The sequence below is a fragment of the Trachemys scripta genome, chromosome 4, assembly GCF_013100865.1.
Source record: "Trachemys scripta elegans isolate TJP31775 chromosome 4, CAS_Tse_1.0, whole genome shotgun sequence".
In the NCBI taxonomy this organism is placed as follows: domain Eukaryota; kingdom Metazoa; phylum Chordata; order Testudines; family Emydidae; genus Trachemys; species Trachemys scripta.
In genome coordinates this window covers 126479571-126494068 of record NC_048301.1, presented here as the reverse complement: position 1 = coordinate 126494068, position 14498 = coordinate 126479571, and the positions used below count along the sequence as shown (strand labels likewise).

Genomic DNA, 14498 nt, shown 5'->3' with positions numbered 1-14498 from the left:
ATGTCATATTTACACTCATAAGCATATTTCTGAAAGCATTATGGGGTGCGTCACAGGAGATGACAGCATCACACCCAGAGGTGGTAGGACTGCAGATATATCCTCTATGCACAAGCCTTTCTCTTTCTCCCTCTCTCTTCTAGATAGGATATAAAGAAACAGCCCTCCACCATGACCATAAGTATGTTATAGGATTCATTCTTTCTATGTAGAGGTCCATTTTCAGTGCAACTGGTAGGAGTTTAGCCTCATGTTGGTCAGAAACATCTACTTCCCTGAAAGTACACCCCATAGTCAGTTCTAGTTCAAAGTCTTCCATTATTGTCTAGTTTAGGTTTTTTAGCAAATATTTTTGTACTTTCTTTTGTAATTCCCTGCAACTTGTTCCTCCTGGGCACAATGTGATTTACAACTGTAATGGATCAGGAAATTTATATATATCTATATAAAATTTCCCTGCTAAAACAACCACCAAAATTGTTGAACATTTTCTTTGATTGTTCCCCCCTCCACTCCCCCAGTTTTTCAATGAAAACATGAACATCTTCAACAAAACTGGACGCTTTTTCGCAAATATGCCTGTTGTTGACCAATAAAGGCTATTTTCCACCATAAAAAATGTTTGACTTGCTCTGTTTACAGCAAATTCCCGCTATCAGTTTACTCCCTTCATTCCTGATAATTGAAGATCCTGCCCATCCCTAGGCCCTGCAGAGCTTCCTGTCTCCGTTATATTTCTGACCCTTCCTTGTGCATGCAAAGGGATCACACCTTGTGTTGCTATTTGATTGAGTAGTATTTTCCACCTGCATTGTACCAGTGAAAATGGCTGAACAAGGAGCATAGTGGTAGAAAATCAGGCCATTGGTCTCAGGCTCTGCTTTCTTTTTCATTTACTTTATTGCTGGCGAAAGGTGCCTGATTGTTAGCCAGAAAACCAAAGTCAGTTATGTATTCTCAGAAGATTGGTAGTGTAGGCTTCCCCTCGGCAACCCCAAGAGAGCAGGGACCTACTTTTGGAGTGAGGGGTAGTTGAGGCCCATTCATCTGCCACCTGTCTTGAACAACCAGATATGGTGCCAGCACTTTTTGGAAACCGGACACTTCTGTCCACTGGGAACTGAGCTAAAACCCAGCAAACTCATTTCACATCACTCACTGACCAGCTATCTGCTCTTGGACATTACCCATCCGGTCCAGATTCGCACCACTGATCTATAAATTAAAATTCCCCGAGCCTCAGCATGTCCCTCTGAGTCACCCAGCGCACCCGAGTCCTTAACTACTTAGCCTTAGTGATTGTTGCCACTTCCTCTCTAATTTTGGGCCTCTGTCGAAATCTGCCTTCTGTGCTCATCCTTCTTCTTCCTCTATTTTCTCCGTCATATTCCTTGCAATTTAGCTGCTTCATCTAGCACTTCCTCTTACCTGCTCAGCTGCCTATCCTCTCAGCTAGAGCAATGAGGGGACCCTTCTGTTCAGAAAGCTCCCCTATTCTCCCCCGCCCTTCCTTCCTTCTGGGTGAATGTGTGCAGTCCCATCTCTTTTCTTCACTCGAACACTCCTTTCTTGGTTTCCCCGTGCTGTCGCTATTCCCTGTTGCCTTGGTTTGAGTAGCCAGCCTGGGTAGGTCAGCAATGCAACCAGAGATGCTGAGTAACCCAAGGGTTTTCCCAGCCAGAGAATGACTGGCCACTCCTTCAGGGCATTCAGGGGTGGGAGGGCGAGTCAGAGGCCTGTGCTAACACAGCGGTGTGGAAGCGGTGTCGATAAATGCTTTGACTGCGGCAGGTGACTACCTATTTTCAGTGAACTGGCCATAGAGACTGCACGTATGTCCTGAGCCTGTGGACAAACACTGAGCACAAGTTCAGCACTAGAGCTGGGAACACCACAGGATCCAGCTTTTGAGACTCGCCACTGTCATTAGCCCTGGCAGCCCTGTTTAACCTGTGCCCCCTCCCCTAAAGGAAGAGACACATGCCCCCAACACACATGCAGCCCTGAGACCCCATCCACATGCCCGTACATTCTATTTTTTCATTCTAAATAGACGCTCCTGATCTGATGCCTCACCAAGATAACCAACATTTAATTTATTCCAAAATCCTGTTGTCCCTGTCTCCCTCACACCCACGCAGGTCGCTGCACTTGAGCTGCTTGGGCATTTGCATGACCTATTCTGCACTAACATGTGTCTATGAGGTGACTAGACAGCAAGTGTGAAAAATCGGGACGGGGGTGCGGGGTAATAGGTGCCTATATAAGACGAAGCCTTGAATATTGGGACTGTCCCTATCAAATCAGGACATCTGGTCATCCTATGTGTCTATGCATGCTAAATATCATTTTTGCAGCTGAAAGGCTGTTCTGGGGCCTTGGTTCGTACGGTATAGTCATTCTAGGTTAGAGACCGTGATGATGGTGATTAATACTTACACGTTGCTCCCTTGCAAACACTCTCAAGCTATGTATTGAGGTACATTCAGCAAAACGTGATGCAGTTCACACATCATCAGTATATTTATTCCCCTTCCCCCTCTGCTCATTCTCTGTCACTCTCCCAAGGGGAAGCGGAACCCTGTAACATCTGAGTCAGAATCTTACACAAACAATGTTTGAGTGGGTTTGAGATGACAATGCCTGTCCATATTCCTCCAGCTTGAACCCTGAGGATTCTCCTTCGTTCTCTTGATCTTCCTGTGCTGTTTCTTCAAAAGCAGCTGCATTTTGCCCAATTGCCTGTGATAAATTTCTCTGCAAGCCTCTGACCTGAGGCAGGACTTTAAATATACATATTAAATATAAACATAGCAAAGACTTCTTCTCTAGCATGCACACACGCTTCCCCCCGCCCCCAGCAGTGTTCCAGCTCAGTCTCTTCTGTTCCACCGCTGGGCTATTCAGGGTTCTCGGGATCACGATTTGGCGCCTGATGCTAATGGCTTAAGTGAAATGCTGGCGTATTCCACAGGCTCAGTGGAGGACCTGGTGTGGGGTGTTTCCAGAGCTCGACTTGGCGTGATGTTGGCGTAGACAGATTCCCTGGGACTGGGTCTGGATTTAAAGGCCAAGGTGGCATATTTTAGGTCTTGTGGCATCTCCTGTTTGTCGTCCTTGGGATCGTTCATGTTGCCGAAGCCCTGAGATTGTACACAGAAAAGAATAACACTTCTCAGCGAGAGCAGAGCTGATTCCAAAAGCACAAGATTTACTCAAGTAGGGAGAAAAAGACCAACACAACATGTTACTCTCTGTTGTGGAGAAGCTGGAAAGAGAGTGAGCCGTATTCACCCATCTCCTTCCCAGATACCTACTATGACCCCATCCTTTCAACACTGGCTTCTAACCCTATTGCCTTCCAAATGCTCCTAGAATCTCTCAGCTTCACTGTATTTCCAGCAGCGTTTCCTATTGCTGTTCCCTCACTCATCCAGTGTTTTAAAGCCCCCGGAGAAAGTTAACCTTGGGGTTTTTAAGGTGAAAAGAATGCAAAGAGTTCAGGGGCCATAGCCAATTGCTGGCAAGTCAGCAGGACAAATGGATCTTAGGACAGCCTAAGTTTTGTAGCCTCTTGTCTCTGTTTAGCTGTCCAGCTCATTCTATTCAAGCCTGATCCATTTCAGCCTATTCCTATGTGTTCTTTCTAGTCAAATCCAATCCAGCCTTTCATTCTTCTCCATTTTCAATCAATCCCAATTCATTCTTGGCCAACCCAATTTTCAATCTACTTTCTCTGCACACTCTTCAGAGCAGGGACATCTTGTGCACCTTTGTCTGCAAAGCATGTCACACAAAGCACAATACAAATAATTACTGATCCAACCCAATCCATTCCAGTCTGTTCTATTCAGTTCATTCCATTCCACTCTTGCCCAGTCTGATCCAATCTATTCCAAACCAGCATGATCTATTCCAGTCCACACCACTGCAAACCAATATGGGGCTTGGGTTCCTGTTTTGTATAGACACCATCCCAACGTTTTGCCTCCAAGCCCATTATAAACAGGTATCGCTGTCAGCTAGCGCTGGTTGGAAAAACTTCAATGGAACCATTTTCCATTGGAAAATGCCGTTCCTGGTGAAATCGAATAGCTTTGTGAAATCATGTCTATTTTGCCAACATTATTTTTGGCGGCGGGGGGGGGGATTCCAACTCTCAAAATGGCCCATTTTGACATTTTAAGAACAAACTGTTTCAAATCTTCTTTTTGAAAAGACTTTTAGTTTGGATTTTTTTATTTTGTATTTTTAATATAACATTTTAAGTTGACAATGGAATGAAATGTTTCTGTTGACTAGAAATGTTTTTTTAAAATGTTTGCATTCATAGAGAATTTTGAAATCTTTTGGGTTCCATTGTGAAACTTTGAAATCTCAAAATCCTTCATGAAATGGCATTTCCATCCTCACATGGCTCTCTTGTCAGCGTGGAGGGAGAGTGGAAATTTAAAGTGACTATTTAAGTAAAAGGTAGTGCATGGTTTCACTCTCACATCCTCTCTGTCCGCTCTATCTTACAGTGCCATCTCTTTTTACTTTAAAGCAAATGCCCTGTTATAGTGAAAAGGCTGTTCTGTCTCTCTGTACTGCATTTAACACTGTATTGCAGGGGTTCCCAAACTTTACCAGAGCGCGGCTCACATTTTAGTACAGAGGTTGTCTCATTGCCACTTCTTCTTCTGTTCACAATTAAACAAACCACCCCTCCCCTTCACTTGCAATCACATAAAATCCTCATGGCAACTATGACGACTGCCAGTGTGGAAAAGTAACATTAAGAAAGTATTTCAAGTTTCTTTGAATGCAATTTAGCAACTGAAAATAAGGAGAAGTAAGCACCATATGACCAGCCAGCTCTCCACAGACCACAGTTTGGGAATCTCCACGCTACTGCTTTTATGTTTCCAGTAGCTTCACTTACCACTGTGGCGTCCTTGGGTTCTTCATAGATGGCTTCAGCTTGTCCATCACCTTTTAATAAAGACAAGACAAGACCCCCTCAATCCTGAGCATTCCTCATGTCATCACAGCGTAGGTGAAAGCCACAGAATGGACTGGCCAGTAGTAATGGTAGTGAAGATTGTAATAGTGGGGACCAAACTACATTGAATCCAGTGAGCAGGTTGTGCCCAGTTTACAATTCCGCCCTGGGAATTATAGTATGGATGAGTTTACGAAATGTCCTGTGAAAAGTTTTAGAGACGTGGGTCTGATCTCATGTGGCAAATTATTTTTAATCTGGTATTTTCTGTGGCAGTGATTGCAGTCTGACGCTTTAGAAGATTTTTAAAAATATCCATGATGCACCTGTCCAGTTGCACAATGTCTATTTAGGGGAAAGAACTCCTTCCGAACCCTTGGGGCAGTCAGGCTGCCCTCCACCTTGTCCAGGGTTGCCCACTGGGAATCAGGCAGTGGGGCTGAATTCACTCAAAGTTAAAACAAATGAGAAATAGGGAACCGAATGTAGTGACAGACAGACCATGTGAGGCCCCATCAGCTCTCCATTTACCTCTTGTCTTCAGCTGCTTGGATTTCCTGGTGTACAATATCACCAAGCCTATAAGCGCCAGGATGAAGAGGACTCCCAAGACCACGCCGAGGATGATGAAGTTTCTCTCAGTCGAGAGGCTGAGGAAGCAATGGCAGTCTGTGTTAGACAGACTTACACAGTGCAGGTGCAATGCTTCCCAAACCCCTTAGCGTACACCCAACCAGCTGTCAGACCAGGGCCTGGGATAGCTCACACACCTAGGTGGCTTTTTCTCATCACATGTTACTTCCTTTAATGTGAAACCCTGTCTGTGCCATTTGACGTAGGGAGTAAGGTCCTGAACTTCTCTTTGTGGCTCTGTGAAAACAAACCACTCTCTGAAGCCCAACTGTGAGCTCTGTGGGGCAGGGAATATGTTTTGTACAGTGCCTAGCGCAATGGGGTGCTGGTCCATGGTGCCACCACAATACAAATCACAGACCTCAAAAAGAAAAACAAACCTAAATTGAATAAACCAGTAAATAGAATGAGGTGATACACCGCTGGGGAAATATTTAATAGGGCTTCCGCAGCTTCCACTGAGCACAGTGGCCACTGGCTGGCGTCAGGAATGAGAAGGGGCAGCCCTGCTTTTACAATGGCTGATGAAGGAAACTGTTTGGATTCAATGCATCCAGATTTAACGTCATTTCTCTTGCTCCAGAGAGCAGCAGCTGCAAGGGTTAATGATAATACAGTGACAAGACTAGTAAATTCTCAAACGAGACAGGGCCTGAATTTCATCTGCCCATTTTTATCAATGTGCCATTTAACCCTGGTTGGCAGCTGGGAAGAGGGCACTAATCTGGCACCTTTTAAAGGAGGCCTGCTACATTCATTGCCATTGTGAAAGGCTGCTGCTTTCTCTCTGAAAAGAGGAGCATGTGGGATCAGCTGCTAAGAACCCCTTGGAGGTGTGCAAACACAGAGGCTGTCTCAGAGGAAGGGGTTGGAGCCTTACCTGCTATCTGTTTGGGTGACCCCAGCACTAGCTGTGCTAAGGATTAGGCTGGTGTGACGTGTGATTGAGGCAAATGGGACATCACTTGTAGTTGTAGCTGCAAATATAAACACAGTTTCGACACCTCAGGCTTTGTCTACACCAGCCTTTATCCCGTAACATTTCCCACCAGTGCTAGCTACGGCTGGTGCAGGGCTAGTAGAGATAAGCTGGCAGTGCTGTAAGCGCTGTGTCATGCAGACCTACTTGGCACAAGCTAAAAAACACAGCAGCTAAAAGGCTGGGTGGCCACTTGAGCCTTGTCTACACTAGCGTTCACACTGTTGCTACTGAGAGAAGCACATGGTATGATGGGGAGGTTGCTCTGTATTGCAAAGCTTCTCCTGTATCACGAAGCATGTAACAATCTTAGACAAAGCCACCAGCATGAGAGACTCAGGCCATTAGCATCACCTGTGCCACAGCTCCCTGCAGTAATGAGGAAACAAACCAAAGAAACAAAGCTTTAGAAACATGCAAAAAATTGATACAGCAACAACTTCTAGGACCATTACTGCACATCACTGCAGGCCTCCCATGAGGGATCAGGGCTCACAGACTGTGTATTCAATCACATGTATTATGATTACAGCAGGATGACATTTTTGGTACTGAAACAGTTTTTGGTGAAAAAAGCAGCTTTGAGTCGACTGAAATAGTTAATGAATTCATGTTGGATTTTGTCAAATTGTTTCTGTGGCAAAAGAACCCAAACCCAACTTAAAAACATTTAAAAAAAGTCAGTGTTTTATTGACATATTTCTGAAAGAATTGACTTTTTTCCTTCAAAATTAAACCAATTTTTTTTTAAAATGACTTTTAATTCTATTTTTAAAACAATTTAAAAGGAGAAGTATCTCACATTGGAAACAAAATGTTTTGCTGGAAATGAAATGTTTTTGACACTTTGAAACTTCTAGCTAATCAAAAATTCAATTTTTTTGCACAGCTCTAATTCTGATATGGCCTTAATGTCTGACAGCTTCACTTGGACAGGACTATCCCCACCCGTCTGTATTGCTCGACTGCCATCTTCAAAAACAGGCTAGAGAAAGTCGCTGGGCTCTTACAGATAGTTTAAATTTCATTGATTAAAAAAAATAAGTCAATCTGAGGGCATAACTAGAAACTGGAGCTGGTTAAAATGTGAGTCATAATTTACAAAATACTTTTTTTTCCCAATCAAAATGCAAAATTAGAATTGAGTAGTATCTCCGCTAGCTGCTCTGGAAACCAATGCGCAGCTGCTATGCAGGTGCTTAAATACTATGAGTCTGTGGGTTATAGAAGTACATATATTGAAATGATTGAACCAGCTCTCAAGTAAAGGGGAGACAAAAACCAAATATTTAAATAGGTCATTAAAAACAGAAATATCCACATGGCCAAAGTCCTTATCTCAACTGATGTTCTACATCAGTTCTTAGTGTGAATGATGAATTAAGGGACAAGGTTCTTTGGGGAGTGGCGGGAATTCTGGAATAATCTGGGTCCAGTGATACAGATTCAGTGTCAGAGAGAGGAAGGAGAGAGTGGGGAAGGTGGGAGGCTGAAATCTGCAACACAAAAATCCCAAACCCCACATTTCCCCTACCAATAAATACTCACTCTTGGTAACAGCCAGTTTAACATCAATTATTCTGTAAAGATTGGGAGGCTCGTAGAGCGCACACCAGTACACCCCTGCATCGTCTACCTTCAGTTTCTCCATGGTGATAGTAACAATCCCTTTTTGGGTGTCGTCATGTATCCTGGCTCTGCCATTCTGAGCGCTGTTTTGATATGTGATGTGATGAGTGTTGACCAAGACAAAGCATTTATTCTGAATTGTCCTTCGGCACCAGGCTTTATTTTCCTCTTTATAATGCTGTGTGTTGTATGGACACTGGACAGAGAGATTCTGCCCCTCCATAGCATTGACTTCTGGAAAACACAAAAACTGGTCAGTACGATCTGGTTGAGAGGTACAATGACGTACATTTCCCATGAGTGACATATGCACCAGGGGCCAAATTCTTCCCTGGTGTAGCTCCATTCACTGGCTTCAGCTGAGTTACAGGAGGGGTGAATGTGAACTGGTGTATTTGGTCTTGTTTGCCGCAAAAATCAACTGTTTGGGCTGTTCCCTTTGCACCTGATCATCCAAAAGTCTCGCAGAGCGAGGGAAACTATGGATCCTTTCCAGGCCAGGTTCTCCAAAGAGCTCAGTGTGTGGGGTGCACTCTGGGTCCTGAGCTCTTGGAAATCTGGCCCTGATTGTTGGGACTGCGCACTTTTAAATGTCCCCCTCAGAATCTGCTTCTTGCATAAATAAACATAACAATATAAATTAACAGCCCCCCTGAGGAAGCCATTAGAGGGGAAAACAAAAAAAGATTATTCTAACAGGAAGAAGGAATGGTCTGTTGGCTGAATTGCTGAGGTTAGCTGGTGATTGAGAGCAGTTCCCAGTGTGAAACAGGAGAGAGGAGACAAGAGTTTGTGGAGGGTGACAGAGTCTGGGGGCCAGCAGGAGGAATCGATACAGGCAGGAGAGAGATGATAAAGTGGGGGAAGGAATTGGGATTATATTAATCGGAAAAGACAGTTCTCCTGAAAGGAAATTAACTCACCCTTGAAAACATTCAATTGAATTGTCATTAGTGGATACAGTGTATTGGGCGGGTCATAGAGCGCACACCAATAGAGGCCGGAGTCCTGCACCTGCAGCTTCTCCATAATGATGGTTACAATCCCCTTGCGGGTGTCATCCTCTATCGTAGTTCTTCCAGAGGTAACCTTGCTGTGGTATCCATATGATGTGTAAGAAGTGATAACTAATGGAGAGCATTTCTTATCCCTCGGCTGGCACCAGGTTTTCCGTGTTGCACTGTAATCCGGGGATCTGTAGCGACACTCAACAACGAGACGCTGCCCCTCCGCTCTGCTCTCCACTGCGTCAGACTCTTGTGCTTGGAATCCTGGAAAACACCAGACCTGCTCAGTAAGAGCTGGGATGGAGCAGGGCTGCCTGCTGCCCCCTCTATGTCCTGCACTCCAGTGCTTGGACTAAACACAGCCCAAGAACTAGAGGCTGGGAAGAATGGAGATGAATCAATACAAGCAGCAATTACAAATCATTCCCCTAACACCTGCCTGGAGCACCTTCAAAGATAGCAACATATTTTGGAGCATCTTCTGCATGTGTCGCCTGCACACAGTACGTTTTTTCAGTGTGTATTCCCATGTTTTTTGTTTATTTGCAGCATTTCAATCTCTGGTGGTTAAAGTCCCTGTGCAATCTCTGCCTATTTACATGTAGGTAGCTGGCAGTAAACCAGCCCAAATCTCAACCCATTGCAATATCAGACATCATAATAGTGTTAAGTCACATTAGATGTTCAGATCTCACACTTGATTTATGCTGGTGTAAGTGAAAGCAGAATTACGTCTGTTTCCTTAAAATCTCTCCTCAGAGAAGGAGCTGGGTAGTTCTCTGCACTAACACGGAGATGGTTTGAATGTTCAATCTCTCATTTCTGTGACTTTAGGAACTTTGCTCTCCCATCTGGGATCTGACCTTTCCAGTGTCACATTGTTCCCATGTTTTATGGGGTAAACCGATATTTTAATTTCAAATCATTTCTAGATGGGTGAAGCTGACTGCTCCACAACTGAAGAACAATGAAACTACCCAGAAAGTTTCTGCCCATCCCTTTATTATGTGTATCCTTATCAATCCTATTTATTGCAGTAATGCAGAGGCCATGCAAGAATGGGGCCGAATTGTACTAGGCACTCTGCAGCTGCCCAGGAAGAATTGGGTGCCACACTCAAGTCTCTTTTCAGAGCCTTTCCTTAGGAGATAGTTTATTAAAAAGCTTCACAAGATAACACAAAACAAAAACTATCCCCCTATGGCAAACAGGCTGCAAGACCCAGAGAACTTCACCTCTGTCCTTGTAAAAGGACATTCCCCACTTTAAAAATGCTGAATCACATGACAAGCAGCCTGTAATGGGGTGGTCTGATCCTTTAAGGGCCAGAGGCCTGGAGTTGACCAGCCTGCCACACCTGGGGTGGGATAGGGGGGAATATGGGGTTTAAGTAGCAGAACCAGCTGGGTGCAGAGGGGCTGATTCTCCTGTAAAAAGCAGCAGGACACTGCAGAGAGGGGATGATCAGGAAGTTGTAGAGAGATGGCAGGGAGTGAGAAAGACTTCTGCAGGGAAGCCCCTGACACCAAGTGAGTAACTCCAGCTAGGTAGGGTTGGGAAGAGCCTGAGATATTAGCAGAGTTTGGGGCGGTGTCTAGCTTACCGCTGGGGGAAGGGCTTTTTGTGTTAATATTTGAACTTTCTGATAATAAACCAGACTCTAAGTAGGGCTGTTCTCATTGGATTCATTAAAGCTGGTGTGGAGTTTATTTAATAAGTCCCTTGAAAGGGGAAACTGAGGCAGGCTCCTGCACAGCAATCTTTGGCCATGAGGGGGTGCTCAGGAGGTGGCTGGCCCCCCGGGAACCGCCCTTAGCTATTTCTTGGTCATTCCACCCTGTCACAAAGAGACAGTCCCTGCCCCAAAGAGCATATAATTAGGGCTGTTGATTAATCGCAGTTAACTCATGCGATTAACTCAAAAAAATTAATCGTGATTAATCGCAATTTTAATCACACCGTTAAACAATAGAATACCAACTGAAATTTTAAAAATCTTTTTGGATGTTTTTCTACATTTTAAAATATATTGATTTCAATGACAACACAGAATACGAAGTATACAGTGCTCACTTTGTATTATTGTTTTTATTAGAAATATTTGCACTGTAAAAATGATAAACAAAAGAAATTGTATTTTTCAATTCACCTCATACAGGTACAGTAGTGCAATCGCTTTATCATGAAAGTGTAACTTATGAATGTAGATTTTTTTTTTTTTTGCTACACTACAGAGCACTGTACACTTTGTATTTCTGTTCCCTCTCTCTCCAGCATAAATCTGAAGTAAATCCCTTGATGTCAAAATAATTATGCAGATGGGAGATCAGAATTGGTTCCCTAATGGTTACGGCTGAGTTCCTATGGCCGCTGTGCCATTTTCTGGACATATGTGTGAGAGAAAGTTTGTTTTAATGAGAGAGAAGGGGGAATTCTGTATTGAGCAGGAAACTAGTAACCAAAAGAAAAGGAAGTGCCTGACTAATGGTTAAAACTAGACCTGCACTTGGGGAGAATTCTTGTAGCTGTTATTTCATATTTATATTATGCATGTGTCCAGAGATTCACAAGATCAAGGCTTGATTGTGTTAGGGGCTGTACAAACACATAGGAACAGTTTATAGTCTTATCCTGCAGTGAGCTTAGCAGGGACTTAAGAGGACAAGTGATACGAGAAAGGTGGAGAGGGTCGAGGAGAGAGATGCAGTCACACTTACACAATAACACCATTTTCTATAGAGCTCAGCCTGAGGGGTGCTTAGAAATACTGTAGAACTGCTGCCACTGGAATTAAGCCAGTTTTGTATTGCAAATTTGGGCTTCCCTGATGCCTCCCAAAGGAATTCCTACTTCCTGTACATTTGTTTTGATAGGGGGAATTTCCTTCAGAGCTTTATAAGGCTCCTCTTGTGCCTAACTAATGGGAAAGTGCCGTGTGCACCCTACAGTCTATGCAAATAAGTCATCACAGGCCCACAAAAGCATTTTATCAGAATTTAATCCAAGGAGACATTTGAGTGACTCTAAAATAAATAATTAGAGACCTTGATCTATCACATCAATAATTGGCTTCTAATGGAAACTGGACGCACATGGGCCAGGTATTCAGCTGCTGTAAATCGGCATCAATCCATTAACTTTAAATGATGCCAGTTCTTGATGGCAGATGATGCCATCTGATTATCTAGCCCAGAATGTCTCTCTGAAAATTGCAAATTAATAACAAAATTGAGATCTCCACCCGTATTTTTGCAGAGATACATTTGTGGGTGCTCAAGAATGTTTACTCTTTGAACCTAGAGTTTCCAGTATCTGGTGTAATTTGGTGTAGCTACATTGACTTCAGTAGAGCTCTGGTGTTGATTTACTTCACTTGAGGTATTGGTCTGGCAGGGATCCTCACGCTCCTTATTGTGCTGTTTCTTGCACATTTCACAGCATATTTGACAAACCAAGCAAAGAAAATAGAGCCCCAGATCCCACCTGCCCCTGACATGGAATGTCCATGTAACCCCCCAAGTATCACATCACTCTTCCTCTTACCTGAGATGCAGAGCAACAGAAGCAGGAATCTCAGCTCCATGCCTGTCTTCAAGCCCACAGGAGGGGCATTGCTGGAATATCGTATGGAACGTGAAATGGATTTTTAGGAAGTGTCGTGTCTAAGAGCTCTCTCCTATCGACACTGAAGCTGCATGAGGAAGTGGCTGAGGTCTTGCCTTAGCACGGAAATTCTTCACCATGTTTTGCAATAAAACTGTTATTAAGATAATTTAATTGTGTATTTAGGGAAGTGGATGGCAACAAAAGCATGGGGGAGGGGCTTTACACATCCCTCGTGGGCACAGTCACTGGCTGATCTTTCACAAACTGGGCTAAAGGATCATTTCGTTAAGTTCCCTGGTGTCTCAGGCTCAAATCAAACCCCAAAGGAAAAAGGGATGCATTTTAAGAGACAGGTTTCCTGAGCATGGAAATGTGATGCATTAAAATGCACCCCTTTTTGCTTTGCGGTTTGATTGGAGCCTGGAAGACCATCTCGTTCCCCTTTCCCATGACTCTTGTGATCAAGAACTGAGGATCATCTTTTGACTCAGGTTCCACCAGGACAGTTGAGACCAGTTGGGTTGTTTTTGCTACTATGGCCTCCTCTCTGCTGCAAACTGCATGATAGAATCCTAGAAATGTAGGGCTGGAAGGGACCTTGAGAAGTCATGAAATCCAGCCCCCTGCACTGTGGCAGAACCAAATAAACCTATATCCTCCCTGACAGGTGTTTGTTCAGCCTGTTTGTAAAACCTTCCAATGACGGGGATTCCACAATCTCTCTTGGAAGCCTGTTCCAGAGCTTAACTACCCTTAGAGGTAGGTTAAATACTAGGAAAAACTTTCTAAGTGTCCCTTGCCACAGATTAAGCCTGTTACTTCTTGTCCTACCTTCAGTGGACATGGAGAGCAATTGATCACGGTCCTCTTTGTAATAGCTCTTAAGATATTGGTAGACTGTTATCAGCTCGCCCCTCGGTCTTCTTTTCTCAAGCCTAAACACGCCCACGTTTTTCAACCTTTCCTCACTGATCAGGTTTTCTAAACCTTCGATCATTTTGGTTGCTCTCCTCTGGACTCTTTCCAGTTTGTCCACATCCTTCCCAAATTGTAGTGGCCAGAATTGGACACAGTTCTCCAGCTGGGGCCTCACCAGTGCATTAGAGCTGAACAATGCCATCCTGTGTCTTACATACGACACTCCTATTAAAACACCCCAGAATCATATTAGCCTTTTTTGCAGCTGCATCACATTGATGACTCCTATTTAGTTTGTGGTCCATTGTAACCCCCAGATCCTTTTCAGCAGTACTGCCTCCGAGCCAGTTATTCCCCATTGTGTAGCTGTGCATTAATTTAAACCTTGTGCACTTGTCTTCATTGAATTTCATCTTGTTGGATTCAGACCAATTTTGAATTTTAAACCTGTCCTCCAAAGTGTTTGCTATTCCTCCCAGTTTGGTGTCATCTGCAGATTTTATAAGCATACTCTCCATTCCATTATCCAAGTTATAAATGAAAATATTGAATAGTATCAGATTCAGGAATGACCCCTGCAGGACCCCACTAGATACACCCTTCTAATTTGATAGCAAACCATTGATAACTACTCTGTGAGCACGAACTTTCAACCAGTTGTGAACCCACCTTATAGTAAATTCAACTGGACCACATTTCCCTAGTTTTCTTATGAGAATGTCATGTGGGAATGTGTCAAAAG

General features: G+C 43.8%; 1 protein-coding gene across 1 annotated transcript; it reads right to left on the bottom strand.

The window, feature by feature from the left end:
- LOC117875853 (CMRF35-like molecule 8) lies at positions 1-12962 on the bottom strand. Its single transcript, XM_034767358.1, has 7 exons — positions 12776-12962; positions 9149-9496; positions 8145-8459; positions 6498-6594; positions 5516-5634; positions 4925-4974; positions 1-3149 (listed from the first exon to the last, which is right to left on the bottom strand). Exons 1-7 carry the CDS (start codon positions 12813-12815, stop codon positions 2919-2921), a joined length of 1200 nt encoding a protein of 399 aa, XP_034623249.1. The 5' UTR covers positions 12816-12962; the 3' UTR covers positions 1-2918.
- Positions 12963-14498: the final 1536 nt, after the last annotated feature.

Coding starts and splice junctions, on each gene's coding strand:
- LOC117875853 (XM_034767358.1), bottom strand. CDS start 12,815: ATGGAGCTGAGATTCCTGCTTCTGTTGCTCTGCATCTCAG. Junction 8,460..9,148: donor TCAATTGAATGTTTTCAAGG/GTGAGTTAATTT, acceptor TGTGTTTTCCAG/AAGTCAATGCTATGGAGGGG. Junction 4,975..5,515: donor CAAGCAGCTGAAGACAAGAG/GTAAATGGAGAG, acceptor CTTTATTAAAAG/GTGATGGACAAGCTGAAGCC.